Consider the following 20,353-nt stretch of genomic DNA (forward strand, 5'->3'; position numbering starts at 1 on the left):
GGTTTCTGGAAGAGATGTGCTGTCAGGTGACTTGGCCATGCTAAATTGCCCATAGTGTTCGGGGGAAATGGGTCCAGGTGGGTTACTCTTCAGAGCATTTTCCCGGGGTGAAGGATTCAATAATGAGAGGTCACGCTTTCAAGGTGAGAGGTGGAAAGTTTAAGGGGGATACACATGACAAGTACTTTACACAGAGGGTGCTGGGTGTTGGGAACGTGTTGCCTGCAGAGGTGGTAAAGGCAGGCATGGTAGATTCATTTAAGATGTGCCTGGATAAATGCATGAGTAGGTGGGGAGTAGAGGGATACAGATGCTTAGGAATTGACCGACAGGTTTAGACAGTACGTTTGGATCAGGCAGCATCCAAGGAACAGGAAATTCGATGTTTCGGGCACAAGCTTGTGCCCGAAACGTCGAATTTCCTGTTCCTTGGATGCTGCCTGACCTGCTGCGTTTTAACCAGCAACACATTTTCAGCTCTGATCTCCAGCATCTGCAGACCTCACTTTTTACTCTACGTTTGGATCAGCTCAGGCTTGGAGGGCCGAAGGGCCTGTTTCTGGGCTGTAAATTTTCTTTGTACTCTTTGGAGGGTCGATGTGATTTGTTGGGCCGAAGGGCCTTTGTCCACACTGTAGGGCATCTAATCTAATCTATAACTCTTACCCCAGTTCACATTTTTAGTAAATGATTTCCAACAGCAAAATCACATCTAATAGTGAATATATGTTTCTGAGGCTTGCAAGCACAGGATAGTTAGTCTGGATCACCTGCTGCCTACAGCAAATGACTATCAGGATGCTTTGTTTGACACACAGTCATTGGGATATATGGCCCATTTAGCTGGCAATACACTGGCACTGGAACTCAGATTCATTTTTGTGGTAAGTAAAATATCCATTTGGTTTAACAGCAGCATCCTATTAGTGGAGAAAACCACTCATGGATTTACTGCATTGCGAGACAGCTCGCTTCACTTGTTGCTCACATTTTTGAGATACCTTCCCCTTCCAGGCATATGTGAGGTAAACTGGGTACCACTTGGAGCTACGAGTACAGACATAGACTCTTCTGTGAATTTTTGCAATATATAATGAGTAGTGATTCGATCACACAGCATGTCAGCTGCAGTCACCCTAGTGCTCTGTATAACAGAAGAATAATCCCCCCAATTTCTCTCACTCAGTTTCAGATTTAGTTCCCTCTTAAATGATAACATTCTATTAGCCTTACTAATTACTTGCTGTTGCTCTACGCCAGCCTTCTGCAACTAGGATACCCAGTTCCCTCTTCCTCTCAGATGTGAATAAAGGAAAGTTAACAAAGTGAGTCCTGGTCCTACGGTGAGAAAGTCTCAGAAATTAATACTGAACTGTTTATTACCATTACAGAGAATAAAGGTAACTGTCCAAAAACAGCTATAAATAGGACGGGGAACAGATGTAGGAATCAACAAGAATTATAATCACCAGGGAAGTGGCACCGAATAACCCGGCTTACAAATCGCCAGATCTTGATAGACTTCCCTTTAGATTATAAGAGAAGTGCCTACTGAGATAGTTGAGGCACTGGTTTTAATTTTCCAGAACTTACAAGAGTCAGGGAATGATCCATTAGATTAGAATGCAGGGAGTTTAGAAGATTAAGGGGAGACTTAATAGAGACGTACAAGATAATACATGGCTTGGAAAGGGTGGACGCTAGGAAATTGTTTCCATTAGGCGAGGAGACTAGACCTGTGGACACAGCCTTAGAATTAGAGGGGGTCAATTCAGAACAGAAATGCGGAGACATTTCTTCAGCCAGAGGGTGGTGGGCCTGTGGAATTCATTGCCATGGAGTGCAGTGGAGGCTGGGATGCTAAATGTCTTCAAGGCAGAAATTGATAGATTCTTGTTGTCTCAAGGAATTAAGGGCTACGGGGAGAACGCTGGTAAGTGGAGTTGAAATGCCCATCAGCCATGATTGAATGGCGGAGTGGACTCGATGGGCCGAATGGCCTTACTTCTACTCCTATGTCTTATGGTCTTATGGAGTACAAGACCAAAAGCAGGTAACTGTGCATTGTTAGCTTAACATCTATTACAGTGAAAATGTTAGAAGTTGTTATTAAAGATATTATTGGAGTGCACTTAAAAAAATTCAACGTCAATGGACATCATGTTTATCCAACTCACTGGAGTTCTCTAGAATTCACAAGCTGTGGATAAAGGGGAACTGGTTGATGCACTGTACTTAGATTTCCAGAAGGTATCTGATAAGGTGCTATATCAAAGGGTATTGTGGAAAATAGAAGTTCACAATGCTGGGGTTAACATATTGGCATGAAAAGATTAGTAGGCACAAACGGGTTACTTTCTGATTGGTAAGATGTAATGAGCAATGTGCCACAGGAATCAGTGATAGGGCCTCAACATTTTACAATTTAAGTAAATTACTTGGATGAAGAAACCAAAGGTAAGGTGCTAAATTTGCACTGACACAAGATAGGTACGAAAGTAAGTTATGAAGGTCATAATGAAGTCACAAACATGTATCGATACATTAAAAAGAACTGGCAAAAATGTGAAATTTTCCATTTGAAAGTAATAATAAAAAAGTATATCAAAATTGCAAAGTTCTGACATGCAGAGAGATCTGGATGCTCTTGTGCATGAAATGCAAAAGCTTAGTTTGCAGGTACAATATGTAATGGGAAAACTAACAGAATGTTATAATTTATTGCAAGGGAATTGAATATAAAGATAAAGAGGTTATCAATCAGTTCTACAGGGCACTGGTGAATCCCCGTCTGGAGAACTGTGTACAGTAGTGGTCACCTTATTTAAAGAAGAATGAAGTGCACTGGAAACAGGTAGACATGATTAACTAAACTAATACCTGCAATGGGCAGGGTGTCTTCTGAGGAGAAAGTGAGGACTGCAGATGCTGGAGATCAGAGCTGAAAATATGTTGCTGGAAAAGCGCAGCAGGTCAGGCAGCATCCAAAGAGCAGGAGAATCGACGTTTCGGGCATAAGCCCTTTCCTGAAGAAGGGCTCATGCCCGAAATGTCGATTCTCCTGCTCTTTGGATGCTGCCTGACCTGCTGCGCTTTTCCAGCAACATATTTTCAGGGTGTCTTCTGAGCAAAGGTTAGACAAGAAAGGCTTGCATTCACTTGATTTTAAAAGAGTAAGTTTGAAACATACAAGATCCTGAGGGGTGTGGAAATGATGTTTCTTCTCGTGGGAGAATTTAGAACGAGGGGCCATTTTTTAACAATCAAGAGTTTCCCATTTAATTCAGAGATTAGGAGAATTTTTCCCTTGCTGAAAGTTATGCGTCTTTCAAACTCTTCCTCAAAAGACAGTGGGAGCAGAGTCCGTGAATAATGTTAAGGCAGATATAGACAGATCCTTGACAAGCAAGGGACTGAAGAGTTGTCAGGGATAGGTGGGGATATGGAGTAATCAGATCAATTTCAAACTTATTAAAATGGTGAAACAGGCTTGAGGGACGAGTCACCTATCTCTGTTGCTAATTTATACTTGGTTCAATCATGTTAAGCTTCAGAAAACTGAAATGATCTGGACCTGAATCTGAATTGTGGCACAATAGAGAAGTATAAAATCTCATTGTCTATTTCAAAGATGCAATTCACAAAGCAATTCTTATCAAAAAACTCTAAACACTCCCATTGCGGATTTTTAAACAAGTGTTGTAGGGTTCCTGTCAACTGTGTTATTTGTTTTATTCATTCAAGGGATATGGCACTGCTGTCTAATCCAACATTGTTGCACATCTGAAATTACCCTGGAGAATGTGATGGTGAGCTGCTTTCCTGAACTACTGCCATTCACGTGGGGTAGGGACACCCACAGTGCTGTCAGGAGGGAATTCCATCATTTTAACCCAGAGGCAGTGAAAGAACAGTGATATACTCCCAAGGCAGGAGAGTGTGTAGATAGTAGAGGAAATTACAGACAGTGGTTTTCTGATGCATTGGCTGCCCTTGTCCTTCTAGATGGTGGACATATGGCTTTGAAAGGTGTTGCTCAAGGAGACTTGGTGAGAGGTTGCAGTACCTCATGTAGGTGGTACACACTGTTGCTGCTAGGCAGATAAACTACAATATCACTGAAACAAACCTCTCTTTTATTCTTCCTCATGAGCTATGACTACAGTTCGTATTAAATAACAACAGCATGAAGTTTGCATTTCATAAATGTGAGGGAAACAGGATAGAGAAATTCTCAGGATTTAAATAGCAGTAAAACTTCAAATGCACCTTATCCCCCAGAAATTGTCTCGGAAGAGTCCAGAAGGAATCATGGCTGAGGAACCGTCTTGACAGATCAACCAACTGGAATTCCCCTGAGTCAGGGTCCACGATCATCTGAGAGGTTGAGACAGGAGGTGTCACAGGCTGAGCTGGTGCAGTCACATTCACACCTAGGAGAGAAAATACAATTGTAACTCAGTTTAATTTTGAGGGGATAACTTCAACTGAGGCTGACTGTGACGCATACTTAAGACAGAATGAGTTGGAGGTTAAATGGCAGACTGAAATTCAACAACAACTTAAGTCAGGGCAGCACAGTTGCTCAGTGGTTAGCACTGCTGCCTCATGGCATGAGTGACCAGTGTTCGATACTACCCTTGGGCAACTGTCTGCCTGGGTTTCCTCCAGGTGCTCCTGTTTTCTCCCAAAGTCCAAAGAGATGCAGTTTAGGTGGATTGGCCATGCTAAATTACCTGTGGTGGCCAGGGACATGCAGGCTAGGTCGATGACCCATGGGAAATGCAGGGATTACAGGGATAGGGTAAGTAGGGGAGTGGTCTGACTCTTTGGAGAGTCTGTGTGGAGTCAGTAGGTTGAATGGCCTGTTCCACATTGTATGAAGTCTATGATGCTATTAATGTAACATCTCTAACATAATTAAATGTTCCCAAAGTGTTCCATAGGATCACTATCAAATACTGAACCTCACACGATATTAATTCTCTTATGATGACCAAAAACCTGCTCTAAGAAGTCGGTCTGGAGGAGAATCTTGAAGAATGAAAGCAATGCGAAGAGGTGAAGGGATGTAAGGAAAACTTTCCAGAGTTCGGGGACTTGGGAGATATTAGCATCTGTTTGGTGATGACGTCAGCGAAGGAGTGATGAGAAGAGAAAGCCAAATCTTCAGGATGAAACATAGAAGATGGTAAACCCAACCTGTTTGGCTCTTCAATATCCACTAAATGGAGGATCAGTTGTGCTACAACCCAAATTGTAAACATTAGCAGCAATTGTTCTTCATATAATCTCAATGCAGTCTCCCAGGCCATCTGCCTGAAACTGTTACCTACCATTTTTCTGCGGCCAGCCAACTGTCTCTTGCTCCCTTCTCCTGATGCAAAATGTGTGTTTTGGCCACATCTAAAGTCTATTTGTGTCCAATAATACCCATAACAACCGCTCACATCTCCTCTAGACATTAGCTTTAATATCTTCCAGGAGATAGCACAGGATGATCAGTATTCACTTTATGTGTCACTGTGGTGACATAAACCTTTGTAGATAGGATGATTTTGTAAAAAAAAAGATTGCTTGCTCACTTGCTACATGCAAACCAGCAATGTTACCGTCCTCAGCAGTCAGCTTAAAATATGGAGATGGACCTGTATGAGTACAGTTAACACCAATGAGGAACCAGAATTACCTCCTAAACCAAGCGGGTAAAATCTTCTGTTGCTTTTACGTGATCACTGTGGATTGCAGCACCTAAGTTGACATGGTGTCTGTATCAAACCCACTTATCACCCCAAAATTCATCTTTTTCTATATACTCAATGTTTAAGTCAACCTTCCATTTCTGCCACAAATTGCTCACATTAGCAGCCAGCCTCCATATTTCAGCCCACAAACAGACATTACATATCCTGGTACCTTATAACTGGGTGCAGGCGACATGGACTGCACTGTGAAGATGTTCAGGAGTTTAAGACTTGGTCACACAGAGCAGACTCAGCCCAGCGAGTGACAAAGACGGTGGTCCAGCCACACCAATGGTTCACTTTTATATTCAGCATTCAAATCAACCCCCTGTTTGAAGGGATTGTTTCAATGGTCAACCTTTTTTGGCAACATTGAAAACAAAAATGATGGAAATCACTGTGGGTCAGGCAGCATCCATGGAGAGAGATAGTGAGCTAACGTTTCAAGGCTGGATGATTCTTCATCAGAGCATTATACCCCAACATCTATGATAACAAAAATTTGTCTTGTGTTTCTTTACAAAGCTAATCAGATCCTGTGACAAGGATCATGTTGCCTTTCTGCAAATTTTTCTCAATTAGTTTCTTTGCACCTGTCTTATTGTGCCAACAAGACCATTCAGTCCCAAGACTGGGTGGAAATCCTATTCCTACATTGCTGCTTCAGCATTGGGGAGTTGATAGAGAATTATTAAGACAAACAAGCTAAGAGTGCAAACTTCTGCTGTAGATGGTCACTACCATAGAGTGAAAAAGTGCCAAGTAACCTATCAGCCTTCCGGCAGTGTGAATGCGGTATCAACTAAAACAGTAGTTCAACACCTAGCAAATTTCCAAGTCTGCCAATGAGTCATGATGTGGTTGTTTTCCATGGTAGCTTTTTCTTTAAGAAACACAACTGACAATAGACAGAAGGATGACCTGATGAAAGACTCAAAAAAATCTTCAAAGCAAAAATAAAGGTGTGGAGCAGATGCTTTTTATAATAATTTACCCATAAAGTTGTTTTCCTCAGTGAAGCGCAGATGTATCTGGTTTCTATAGCGGTTTGTAGATTCACAGTTTCTAGTAACACCAAAGCAGAAACAAGGAACACATCGCAGACTACCCTCCACATTGAAATGACCTTCAGAGCAAACTCCTGAAAAGGAAAACAGATAATTAGATAAACGTTTGTGACTGGTGTAGATGGTGGCTCAGTGGTTAGCACTGCTGCCTCTCAGCACCAGGGTTTGATTCCAGCCTCAGGCAACTGCCTGTGTAGAGTTTGCAAATTCTCCCCGTGTCTGTGTGGGTTTCCACCAGGTGCTCCGGTTTCCTCCCACAATCCAAAGATGTGCAGATTAGGTGAATTGGCCATGCTAAATTGCCCATAGTGTTCAGGGATGTGTAGGTTAGGTGCATTAGTCAGGGGTAATAGGGTAGGGGAATGGATCTGGATGGGTTTTTTTTTTGAAAGTCCTGTGTGGATTTGTTGGGCCAAATGGCCTGTTTCCACACTGTAGGGATTTTATGAAAAAGGGAGAGGAAGAATGAGGAGAGAATTAAACTGAGCCCGAAATAATTTCATCTATGCTGCTTTCAGAGCATTACTGATACGTATACAAGGCCTTGCTGAACATATACTGTTACTTAGAAATGAAATGTAACATCTCCAGGTTTACAAGTGACACAAAGCAAGGTGGGAGAGTGAGCTATAAAGAGGATGTAGAGGGCCTTCAGAGATGAGTTGAGTGAGTGGGCCAATTCATGGTAGATGCAGTATAATGTAGATAAATATGAGGTCATCCACTGTGGTGGCAAGAAAAGGAAGGTAAGTAATTCTATGATTAGCAATAGATTGGGAAAAGGGAGGTACAGCAAGACCTGGTTGTTCACGTACACCAGTCACTGCAAGTATGTATGTAGGTGCATTAGGCAGTAAAGGAGGCAAATTATATGTTGGCCAGATCAGATAAGGATATTTCCCGAAAGGACATTAGCAAAACCAATGAGCTTTTTCTTACACAATTGACAGTGATTAAATGCTTGCCAGGATAAGCTTTTAATTCCAGATTATTTTTTATAATTAAATTCAAATTTCACAATTAGGTTTGAACCTACATCCCTAAAACGTAGCCTGGGATTCTAAATGACTAGCCGAGTGGCCTTAACAGTGCTCCACATCTCCCCAGAATTAAATAATTAGAAAACACATCCCTATCCACCAGAGCCCTGAGTGGACAACTAGTAAAATAAAGAACACCTCGCGGGTTAAAGCATGTTTTATCAGCCGACCCTTCATAACTAGGTTGAGATTTGAAACTCAGTTTAACCCTTTATTGCGCATGTCCAAACTGCTGACATATCAATTCCATTCTTTCATAATAAAATATTTAAATAAAAACCTAAGTATGAAACAAGCCAAATAACAAGATACTGTATTGATCAAATGATCAAAAAACTTTGCCAAAGAGGTACATTTTAAGGAATATCTTAAAAGAAGAAGAAAAATAGAAAGTAAGAACCCTCCAAGCCCAAAGACTGGTGCGAATGTGAAACACGCTGCCCCTGGGAGTGGTTGAAGCAACCAGTAGAAATGTACTTTAGGGTAGTTTTGGAGAGAGGGTTGCAATGATAACAGTCAGATAAGGAAAGGTGAGAGGTGGCTGAAGTGGAGCAGTAGTGTTGCTTAGTCTGATTGGGTCAGGTGACTCTCAGGTTGACCTACCACCTCTCATTTCTCTCAAATGAGAGCACAGTCCTAAGGTTCTCTGGAACTATGGCAACTTTATCATGAATCCTACACTGGAATCCCTGTATGAGTCAGAGGAAAACGTCACAAAATTAATTCGACAAAATGCTTCTCTTAAAATGTTCTCTTCACACCACTGTTTTTCCAGTCCCCACATGAATCCCCTAATGGATCACAGTCCCACTTCTATCCGTCAGGTTCAGCACAAGCCAGTTGGCATCAAACATCAATTGAAGTTACAATTGGGTGGGGCATAATGTCTATTCCCCAGTACCCCGTGGCTCTGGCAGGAGACAAACAGGCGAATCTATCCTCCTTCTCTAGTCCCAATACATTTAACACTAATTGCAGTATTCATGCTACGGGCTGAGATCAGTTGGTTCCCCACAGAGCAAGCATGGATCTGAATCCTCTCAGTCTGTAAGACTGAGCTGCTCCTGAATCACCCTTGGTGATTAATAGCTGCATTTCATTAGTTTTGCCATAAGGGTGGCAGTGTTAATGGTCAGAGACAAAAAAAAAACCGCAGATGCCGGAATCCAAGGTAGACAGGGAGGAGGATGGAAGAACACAGCAAACCAGGCAGCATCAGGAGGTGCTGAAGTTGACGTTTCAGGTGTTAATGGTCAAGTAGGGGATAACTGATAACAAGCAGCTTGAGTTAAAAACTGAAAGGTAACTGGGTAACGAATGGCATTTGATCCTCAGAATATCTGGTGGAACGAATAACCAGTGACAGATGATTAGTGATCCCACACACCCAGTGTATGATGTACTGCTTTCTGGGCAGTTCTCTCCCTCACCATCCACATGATGTAAGTACTTCATTGATTGTTTTTCTGGTTTAATCAAGACAGATCCACCAATCCTTCACTTCCATAAAAAGTCACCGTGCAAATTCCCATCTTTGATTTTCAAATATTAAAGTCAACATGTCCAAACATTTACTTACAAGTCAGGAGACAGATTGATGGATAAGCATGCATTCCTGCGTGATGACCACTGTCATTTCAAACCCCAAGTACTGACAGTTTTGGATATTACTAAATAAAATGATTATTGATAGATGTTTTCTATTATTAACTCATCAGTTGCATTGAACCTAACCTAAAGGCATTACCTGGGTTGGATTTCAAAATCAGCAGTGCATCAGGGATTGCAAAGATCATTCCTTTGGCATTGATGGCTTCGCACGTGTAAGCTCCTTGATCAGACTCCTTGACGTCCCTAATGATCAATGTCCCCTGGCCATTCTGACTAGTCATGGTAACTCTGGACAAAAAAAACATGAGAATTGGTTTCAGTTATAACTTTGCAACAAAGCTGTGCTAACACAACATATAGCAGCTGAAAGTGTCCAAGGACAAGAAGTGAATTCAATTGTTCTAAATGACATTCCACAGCAGTAGGTGAGCTTTCTGAACACAACGGAAAGGCTACTGCATACATGTGCACTGAGACATATATTACACAACGTAAATCCCATTTCATTTCATTTCTAGCCAGGAAATATGGTCGTGTATTTCAACATTAGGAATTCAGGCTGTTAGCTAGTTTTTTCCTTTGTCCCAGTTCAGAAATTTCCCCGTCAGTGAGAACATAGAACATTGCAGCACAGTACAGGCCCTTCAGCCCTCGATGTTGCACCGACCTGTCATACCAATCTGAAGCCCATCTAACCTACACTATTCCATGTACGGTCCATATGCTTGTCCAATAACGACTTAAATGTACTTAAAGTTGGCGAATCTACTACCGTTGCAGCCAAAGCTTTCCATACCCTTACTACTCTGAGTAAAGAAACTACCTCTGGCATCTGTAAAGGGAGGAAGATTGGGGCACAAGACAGAGGGAATAAGGCAGAGAACAGGAGCAAAACTGAAGAGAAAGCAGGAGAAAACAGAAAAGTGGATGAGAGAGAGAAATAGATATGAGAGTTGGCATCAAGCAGAATGCATTTACCTTCAGACAGTGTTGAGCAAAATATCTGTTTGACATAGTTATTATTCTTGTGTTATTATCTCTCCAACCCAAGGGACAAAGTTTGGATATATACCTTCACAATTATGCGAGAAAATGCAAAGAGTTTGAATCCAAAACTCCCCTGCAGCTTTTCGTGGAACTAGGTTTAAGTCTGTTACTGAGGGTCATTAGGGCTGCAAAGAAAATCCCCCTATGATCTAATTACAGTAATAAGCTAATGATCTGGCAAATCTGATCAAACAAAGATAGACTGGTTGGAATTTTAGAAAACTGGGAATTCAAATACAGTGAGAATCATTCAACTATGTACTCGCTGACTTCACTCCAGTACTTATTCATATTATTTGCTGATTCTATCGGAGGGCTCTGCACATAGAGAAAAGGCAAGCAACAAGTGAGAATCTGTGTCACTGGATGACATCACATCATCTCCTGAACTAGATTGAATTGTTTTAAGGGGGTTGGATGCAAATTTTCTTGATATTTTTGTAACTAACCTTTCATCTGATTTTCACCTCTCCCAAGCAATGTGCAGAGGGTGCAGAGTGTCAGACATGATGTCTGGGGGAGTGGACCATTTGCTGTCTGTGTTGCCATTCAAGTATTTCACCTACATGCCAGGTCGAAAAGCTATGACCATCCCTGGCTGCCACAAAGCCAACATTTGACTGACTCAAGGACCGTGTCACATTTACCTGCCAGAAAGAGGGATATGACCCCAGTTCAATCTCCAGGTAATGATGGGAGTTGGAACTCCCGCTGCCACACATGTTAGTGTCACTGTACCACCCCGTTTCACCAGGACTGTTTCTTCTGGTGGTGTGATCACTTGAGGAGGAGCTGTAAAGTATAACATAGAACAGCAATTTTGTTAGCCTGCTGATCTCTGCAATAATTTCTTCATCCTAAGTGAAGGACAGCTTCAAGTCCAAACATAAGAATTTTTGAATAAGTTTATCTCCCTTCAACGATGCAGTGGGAAAGGGGAAATGAATTTCATTGATGGTCTCAACAAATGTTCCACCTGCAGGAGGGCTCTAGCTCAAAACATCATCACCTTGACTCTAGAAGCTGAAAGAATAGGCCACCCTCCCATGTCATACTAGAGGAATGCTGCATTGTCAAAGATGCAGGCTTACAGGGAGCTAGGTTGGAAGCTCAGAGTTAGAACAAACAGAGTTGTAGTCTCTGGTTTGTTACCCGTGCCACGTGATAGAGAGTCAAGGAATAGGGAGAGAGAGCAGTTAAATGCGTGGCTACAGGGATGGTGCAGGAGGGAGGGATTCCGGTTTCTGGACAACTGGGGTCCTTTCTGGGGAAGGTGGGACCTCTATAAAAAGGATGGGCTACACCTGAACCTGAGGGGCACCAGTGTCCTTGGGGGGAGGTTTGCTAGTGCTCTTTGGGAGGGTTTAAACTAACTCCGCGGGGGCATGGGAACCAGGACTGTAGCTTTAGGGTACAGGACCTTGAGTGTTGGGAGGTTAGGAATAATGCAGCGATCTCTAAGGAGGGTGCCTGTAACCAGAAAGGAGGATTGAAGTGTGTATACTTCAATGCCAGAAGTATAAGGAATAAGGTAGGTGAACTTGCAGCGTGGGTTGGTACCTGGGACTTCGATGTTGTGGCCATTACAGAGACGTGGGTAGAACAGGGACAAGAATGGCTGTTGCACGTTCCAGGGTTCAAATGTTTTAGTAGGATCAGACATGGGGGTAAAAAAGGGGGAGGCGTGGCATTACTTGTCAAAGACAGTATCACAGCAGTGGAATGGACGATGGAAGAGGACTTGCCATCTGAGGTAGTTTGGGCTGAGGTTAGAAATAGGAAAGGTGAGGTCACCCTGTTAGGTGTTTTCTACAGGCCTCCTAATAGTCCTAGAGAAGTAGAGGATAATATTGCGAGGATGATTCAGGAAAAGAGTGAAGGTAGCAGGGTGGTTGTTATGGGGGACTTTAACTTCCCAGATATTGACTGGGAGAGCTATAGCTCGAGTTCATTAGATGGGTCGGTGTTTGTACAATGTGTGCAGGAGGGTTTCCTGACACAATATGTCGACAGGCCAACAAGAGGGGAGGCTATATTGGATTTGGTTCTAGGTAATGAACCAGGCCAGGTGTTAGACTTGGAGGTAGGTGAGCACTTCGGGGACAGTGACCACAACTCGGTGACTTTTACTTTAGTGATGGAGAGGGATAATCGTGCGCCGCAGGGCAAGAGCTATAGCTGGGGGCAGGGAAATTATGATGCAGTGAGGCATGACTTAGGTTGTGTGGATTGGAAAAACAGGCTTCAAGAGAAGAACACTAATGAGATGTGGGGATTGTTCAAGGAGCAGCTACTGCGTGTCCTCGATAGGTATGTACCAGTCAGGCATGGTGTAAAGGGCCTTGTGAGGCAGCTGTGGTTTAGTAAGGAATTGGAGTCCCTTGTGAAAGGGAAGAAGACGGCATATGTAAAGATGAGGCGTGAAGGTTCAGTAGGGGCGATTGAGAGTTATAAGGTAGCCAGGAAGGAGCTAAAGAGGGAGCTAAGAAAAGCGAGAAGGGGACATGAAAAGTCTTTAGCTGGTAGGATTAGGGAAAACCCAAAGGCTTTCTATAGGTATGTCAAGAATAAAAGGATGACTAGGGTAGGTATCGGTCCAGTCAAGGATAGTAGTGGGAAGTTGTGTGTGGAGGCGGAGGAGATTGGAGAGACATTAAATCAGTACTTTTCATCAGTATTCACTCAGGAACAGGACACTGTTGCTGATGTGAATATGGAATCACAAATAATTAGAATGGATGCCCTGGAAATATGCAGGGAAGAGGTTTTGGGAATATTGGAAAGGATGAATATAGATAAGTCTCCTGGGCCTGATGGCATTTACCCCAGGATCCTATGGGAAGCTAGGGAGGAGATAGCAGAGCCATTGGCCTGGATTTTTACGTCGTCATTGTCAACGGGAATAGTACCAGAGGACTGGAGGATAGCGAATGTGGTCCCATTGTTCAAGAAAGGGAGTAGGGATAGCCCTAGTAACTATAGGCCAGTGAGTCTGACTTCAGTGGTGGGCAAAGTCTTAGAGAGAATGGTAAGGGATAAGATTTATGAACATCTGGGTAGGAATAACGTGATCAGGGATAGCCAGCATGGTTTTGTGAAGGGCAGGTCGTGCCTCACAAACCTTATTGAGTTCTTTGAGAAGGTGACTAAGGAAGTGGATGAGGGTAAAGCAGTAGATGTTGTGTATATGGATTTTAGTAAGGCGTTCGATAAGGTTCCCCATGGTAGGCTAATGCTAAAACTTCGGAGGTATGGCATTGAGGATACATTAGAGGTTTGGATTAGGAATTGGCTGGCTGGAAGGAGACAGAGGGTAGTAGTTGATGGATTATGTTCATCTTGGAGCGCAGTTACTAGCGGTGTACCACAAGGATCTGTTTTGGGACCATTGCTTTTTGTTATCTTTATAAATGATCTAGAGGAAGGACTTGAAAGCTGGGTAAGCAAGTTTGCGGATGACACAAAAGTCGGTGGAGTTGTGGATAGTGAGGAAGGAAGTGGTAGGTTACAGCGGGATATAGATAAGTTGCAGAGCTGGGCGGAAATGTGGCAAATGGAATTCAATGTAGCTAAGTGCGAAGTCGTTCACTTTGGTAGGAATAACAAGATGATGGATTACTGGGCTAATGGTAGGCTACTTGGTAGTGTGGATGAGCAGAGGGATCTTGGTGTCTACGTACACAGATCTCTGAAAGTTGCCACCCAGGTAAATAGTGCTGTGAGGAAGGCATATGGTGTACTGGGCTTTATTGGCAGAGGAATTGAGTTCCGGAGTCCTGAGGTCATGTTGCAGTTGTATAAGACTCTGGTGAGGCTTCATCTGAAGTATTGTGTGCAGTTTTGGTCGCCATACTATAGGAAGGATGTGGAAGCTTTAGAACGAGTGCAGAGGAGGTTTACCAGGATGTTGCCTGGAATGGTAGGAAAATCTTATGAGGAAAGGCTGAGGCACTTGGGGCTGTTCTCATTGCAGAAGAGAAGGTTTAGGGGAGATCTGATAGAAGTGTATAAGATGATTAGGGGTTTAGATAGGGTAGATACTAAGAACCTTTTACCGCTAATGGAGTCAGGTGTTACTAGGGGACATAGCTTTAAATTAAGGGGTGGTAGGTATAGGACAGATGTTAGGGGTAGATTCTTCACACAGCGGGTTGTGAGTTCATGGAATGCCCTGCCCGTATCAGTGGTGAACTCTCCTTCTTTATGTTCATTTAAGCGGGCATTGGATAGGCATTTGGAAGTTATTGGGCTAGTATAGGTTAGGTAGGACTCGGTTGGCGCAACATCGAGGGCCGAAGGGCCTGTACTGCGCTGTATCCTTCTATGTTCTATGTTCTATGTTCTATGCCACCTTTTGGACAAGGCATTAGGCCAAGGCCCAGTCTGAAGCTGAAGCATCTCATGGCACTAGATAAAGAAGAGCAAGGGGCTCTCCTGACATCATGAGAAATATTTGTCTGTTCTGAAATGATCAAATAATCCTTTACCCTGTCAATTTTTCATAGGTCTTCTCTGCGTGTAAAGCAATCATCATGTTTCCTACACAACAACCATCACAGCATTTCAAAGCAATGGATGATTGAAGCACTTTGGGATTTCTTCATGACATGAGGATGCTGTGGTGATCCTTGTGCGATAGTTAGTGTTAAAAATCCAAATCCCACTGGGCAAAATTGTGAAATTTATTAAAACTGGCAATTTGTGGGTTGATACCCACAATGACCAAAAACTGGGTCCACCAATAAAAACCCAACTCGTTCATGAATGTCCTATGAGGAAAACTGCCATCTCCATGTGGTCGTGGCTACGTGGGACTCCAGGTACATTTTGTCAGTGTGCCCCATAATGGCCTCGGAGCTGACTTAGGGATCCACTCTGTTATAAAACAATTCCGAATGGTGTACAAACACCATATTCTCTGGTCAATATAATCAAAGTATACCTGTATCGCCTATAAACTAAGAAAACTGCTTTGAAAAAAGTGAAGTTTTCTGATCTGATGATGAGTGCCAACTGCACATGCTCATCATCCATTATTTCTGACTGTGTATGCGTGATATTAAGCTATCTTTAAAAATTAAAATTCTACTTTAAATAACTTTTTTTAAACCCGATGTACTCTTTCATGAATTGTTTTTTATTATTAGGCACTTGTTGGGTATTTCTCACTCCCTGTGTAGATATATTTATAAGAGAGATTGCTGCTATGTACATGCTCCTGGGTGTCAGCAATCACAGCCCAAATAAATGTCATGTTTTGTTCTTTTCCTTTTATAAGTGCTGTGCCCAGGTCTGGTCATCCTGTTACAAGGAGGATATTCTTCAGCTGGAGAGGGGTCAGAAGAGATTTACCAGGATGTTGCAGGAATGCAGCGTTTGTGTTACATGGGGAAGGCTGGAAAGGCTGGGACATTTTTCGCTGAAGCGTTGAGGCATGGCCTTATAGAGGTTTATAAAATCATGAGGGGTATAGACGTGGTGAATGGCTGATGTCTTTTCCCTAGGGTGAGGATTTCAATATGGGGCTTATTTTTAAGGTGAGAGAAAAAAGATTTTAAAAAGACATGAGGGGCTTTTTTGTTTTACACAGAGTGGTTTGCATGTGGAATAAACATCCAGAGGAAATGGTGGATGTGGTCCAGTTAGAACAATTAAAGGACAGTTAGATAATGTTTGGAGGGATATGGGGCAAGCACAGGCAAGTGACACTACTTTAGTTTGGGATGACGGGCTGCATGGGCTGGACAGACTGAAGGGTCTGATTCTGTGCCGTATGACACTATGTGGAAACAGATTCAGCCCTATCCACTCTATCCAGCCTGCTCATGATTTTGATCATTTCTGACCATTGTCAATTGTAACTGATAATCTGTTTCTAAATGATTATGAATGAGAAACAAGTGCATTGTTGACGACTTTCTTGGAACCAAAGCCAGGTCACTCAGAATTTGAGGAGCACGAGCAAAGCAGTGGGATAGGAACAAAGCCATTCAGCCCCATTGGCCTTCTCTCTCAATTATATGACGACTAATCTAGATTTGGACTTGCCTCCTAATCCTTCATAACCTTACCTAACTAAATATTGACTGAAGTCTCAAAGCTTCCAACTGACCAGGCTGGTTCTTGCTCCCAATCTTGCTGAGGTAAGCATACAAATGGTTAGGCTGGAATCCTTAACATCCCATTGGACTCACAATCAGAAATCCTTCCCCCAGCGAGATCCCTCTGCTGCGATGGGAAGAAGCCAACTTGCTTCTTCCAAATAGGAAGGGGTGGCAACAGGGAAGTGTGATAAATAATAATATGCCAATTTTGGGCTCTTCAGGACATCTTACACATTTCCCAAATCACTACCATATTCTGAAAGTTCCGTTAAAAGAGTGACGTAACTCGTTTCAACACTTCCCACAAAGTAATATTTGCACTTATATATAGTGCCTTTGAAATAACTCAGAGGTCATCCGGTGAATGTTTTATTTCTTGCAAACCCCACTGACATACTGTGGCCAATCCAAAAAATCACCTGTTCAGAGAATGTGAAGGCTTTAGAGAGGATGTAGGGACTATTTACTGGGAACAGAACTTCAGCTATGCGGCAAGACCCAAGAAATAGGGGTTGCTGTCCTTAGAGCAGAGTAGATCATTGATGTTCAACACCATCAAAGGTTGGATCAACTATTTCTGGCAGAAGACAAAAAGGTGTCATCCAGCCTCCTACTTCCAAGTTAACTCTTTAAAAGAAACTATCCAATTGGCCACAATCATGCTGCTCTTTTCCCACAAAGTGCATCAAGGAAATAGGCCACTAAATTTCATACTGAAGGCCAACAAAGCTTCAATATCCAATTCACTTCTCTGAGCTCAAACACAGGCAAGACAGCATTGGTCACAGTGTCTTCCAGAACGGCAGCGTCAGTTACTTACTGCATCCAAATTCATCTGATCGATCAGGGCAATCAGCTTCCTCATCGCACTGGTAACTTGCTGGGATACACTGTCTTGTTGAAACACAGACAAATTGCTCAGGGGCACACATATCGCCCGGCCCTTTGGTAGCTGAAAGTTGACGGAACACAACTTATTGACTGGATTGGAGGGTGATCAAATCTTTCACTACACAATCTAGTTTACAATACACCAAACAATGTAACAGAACGAATATAAACAAGAAAAGAAGAAGCATGGCAACGTAGCAGTGAAACAAAAATGTTAAATACCATTTCATTACTTTCATCTAAATAGAGGAAAGTTTAACTTTGCAAGTCATAAAATATAAGCACATGTCCTGCCAGGTCAGTGTAATTGCAAATTTGCTTTAATATTAAGAGTGACCACATGCTATGGATCCCTCCAAAATGCAAGAGTTCTTCACTCATGTGATCTAATGTTCAACCTTTTATACAATGACCTCCCATATTCATTGCTTAGATAGGCGCTGGCCTGGAACTCCGAGTTTAATATTTTGCACTAAAATAACATCAAAGAATCCAGGACACAATCTCTAAATACATCTCTCTACAACTGAAGCAGGCCACTCAAGGGGGCTACCTCTCCTGCAACTGGTTAGAATTTCCATCAGGAAAACATTGAATTACGGGCAGAGTCTATACTGGAGTCAAGTTTAATGATACATTGAAGATGATGACTACCCTTCAGGAATGCTTGCACTGCCCTTTGTCTGCAAACTGGAATGTTTGACCGCAAGTCAACAGCAATTAGAAAGACAAGAGCATTTACTCAACGTAGATTTCAGTGAAATGAAAGAAATGTATTGTAGTGGCTGGAAATCTTTATCAGAAAATGCTTATAGATGCAGGTTTGGCAATCTGTGGAGAGAGAAAGAGTTAACGTTGAGCCTGGTAGGACTGCTCTTCAGGATTCTTGAAACATTAAGTCTGTTTCTCTCTCCACAGATCTGCCAGACCTACAGCATTTTCTGTGTTTGACGTAGAGTTCAGTAATTTGGACACATTTAGCCACATTCACAAGGACATAGTTAACATAGAATCATAGAGATGTACAGCACGGAAAAGGACCCTTCGGTGCCAACCAGATATCCCACCCAATCTAGTCCCACCTGCCAGCACCCGGCCCATATCCCATATCCCTATTCACATACTCATTCAGAAGCCTTTCAAATATTGTAATTGTACCAGCTTCCACACTTCCTCTGGCAACTCATTCCATACACACACCACCCTCTGCATGAAAATGTTGCCCCTTATATCTCTTTTATACCTTTCCCCTCTCACCCTAAACCTAGGCCCTCTAGATCTGGGACTCCACTTTCAAGGAGCTATGAACCTGCACTCCAAGATCTCTTTGTTCAGCAACACTCCCTAGGACCTTACCATTAAGTGTATAAGTCCTGCTAAGATTTGCTTTCCCAAAATGCAGTACCTCGCATTTATCTGAATTAAACTCCATCTGCCACTTCTCAGCCCATTGGCCCATCTGATCAAGATCCTGTTGTAATCTGAGGTAACCTTCTTCGCTGTCCACTACACCTCCAATTTTGGTGTCAATCTTATTAGAGCAATGACATTTTCTGTAATCTAAAATCAGTCTAAGTTCAAAGAGTTTTAAACAAAGCAGCTGACACAGCACACCAATATGCCTGACACAAGCTCTGGCCTGACAAGGACTTTTAGCTGACTTACGACAATACTCTTCATCGGAGTTGTCCATACAATCATTGTCCCCATCGCAGCGCCACAGCTTCAGCGCACAGCGCCCATTCTTGCACTTGAACTCATTGGGCTCACATGGTGATGGTGCTCCTGTGGAACAACAACAGGGCTCAGTAAAAATTTTAAAACCATACCAGACCCACCTTTGTCAAGAGTTGCCCGAAAAAACACTAGGAGACTTGATGCTGGACATTCTCCAGACTTCGCCTGTATATAACTGATGCTGTATATTTTGGTTTGGGAACCTTTTCAATGAATCATGAAGAGTAGATGTAACATGCATTGGAGATGTGATCATTAAAGAGTGGTGACATCAAAATGAGTGAGAGACCTACATATCAAATTACATCTTGTGAAGACTTGTAGAAATAAATGTAAGGAATATATTTCACCCCTCAATTCATCAGTGATTGAATGAGGCTGTGTGTTGTGATTAAATAACGAATAGAAAGAGAACGGTGTTGGTGTAGACTGGCAAACAGAGTCAGGATAACCGAATCACTTTCAGGTTGGCAAACTGTAAGGTGAGTCATAGACACCAGAGTGAGGGACTGAACTATTTACATTCTATCGGTCCAGTCAAGGATAGTAGTGGGAAGTTGTGTGTGGAGGCGGGGGAGATTGGAGAGACATTAAATCAGTACTTTTCATCAGTATTCACTCAGGAACAGGACACTGTTGCTGATGTGAATATGGAATCACAAATAATTAGAATGGATGCCCTGGAAATATGCAGGGAAGAGGTTTTGGGAATATTGGAAAGGATGAATATAGATAAGTCTCCTGGGCATTTACCCCAGGATCCTATGGGAAGCTAGGGAGGAGATAGCAGAGCCATTGGCCTGGATTTTTATGTCGTCATTGTCAACGGGAATAGTACCAGAGGAATGGAGGATAGCGAATGTGGTCCCATTGTTCAAGAAAGGGAGTAGGGATAGCCCTAGTAACTATAGGCCAGTGAGTCTGACTTCAGTGGTGGGCAAAGTCTTAGAGAGAATGGTAAGGGATAAGATTTATGAACATCTGGGTAGGAATAACGTGATCAGGGATAGCCAGCATGGTTTTGTGAAGGGCAGGTCGTGCCTCACAAACCTTATTGAGTTCTTTGAGAAGGTGACTAAGGAAGTGGACGAGGGTAAAGCAGTAGATGTTGT

General features: G+C 42.6%; 1 protein-coding gene across 4 annotated transcripts in view; it reads right to left on the reverse strand.

Annotated features, from left to right (window-relative positions):
• hspg2 (heparan sulfate proteoglycan 2) overlaps positions 1 to 20,353 on the reverse strand; it is a 530,364-nt gene that overhangs the window by 290,081 nt on the left and 219,930 nt on the right. For all 4 annotated transcript variants that reach the window (XM_060851818.1, XM_060851817.1, XM_060851815.1 and 1 more), the window contains 6 exons: positions 19,170 to 19,289; positions 17,434 to 17,565; positions 11,157 to 11,301; positions 9,599 to 9,750; positions 6,739 to 6,885; positions 4,270 to 4,433 (listed from right to left, as the gene is read on the reverse strand). In XM_060851818.1, coding sequence (XP_060707801.1) covers positions 4,270 to 4,433; positions 6,739 to 6,885; positions 9,599 to 9,750; positions 11,157 to 11,301; positions 17,434 to 17,565; positions 19,170 to 19,289 — 860 coding nt within the window. The remainder of the gene's footprint in view (positions 1 to 4,269; positions 4,434 to 6,738; positions 6,886 to 9,598; positions 9,751 to 11,156; positions 11,302 to 17,433; positions 17,566 to 19,169; positions 19,290 to 20,353) is intronic.

This window comes from Hemiscyllium ocellatum, chromosome 37 (assembly GCF_020745735.1).
Source record: "Hemiscyllium ocellatum isolate sHemOce1 chromosome 37, sHemOce1.pat.X.cur, whole genome shotgun sequence".
Lineage (NCBI taxonomy): Eukaryota > Metazoa > Chordata > Chondrichthyes > Orectolobiformes > Hemiscylliidae > Hemiscyllium > Hemiscyllium ocellatum.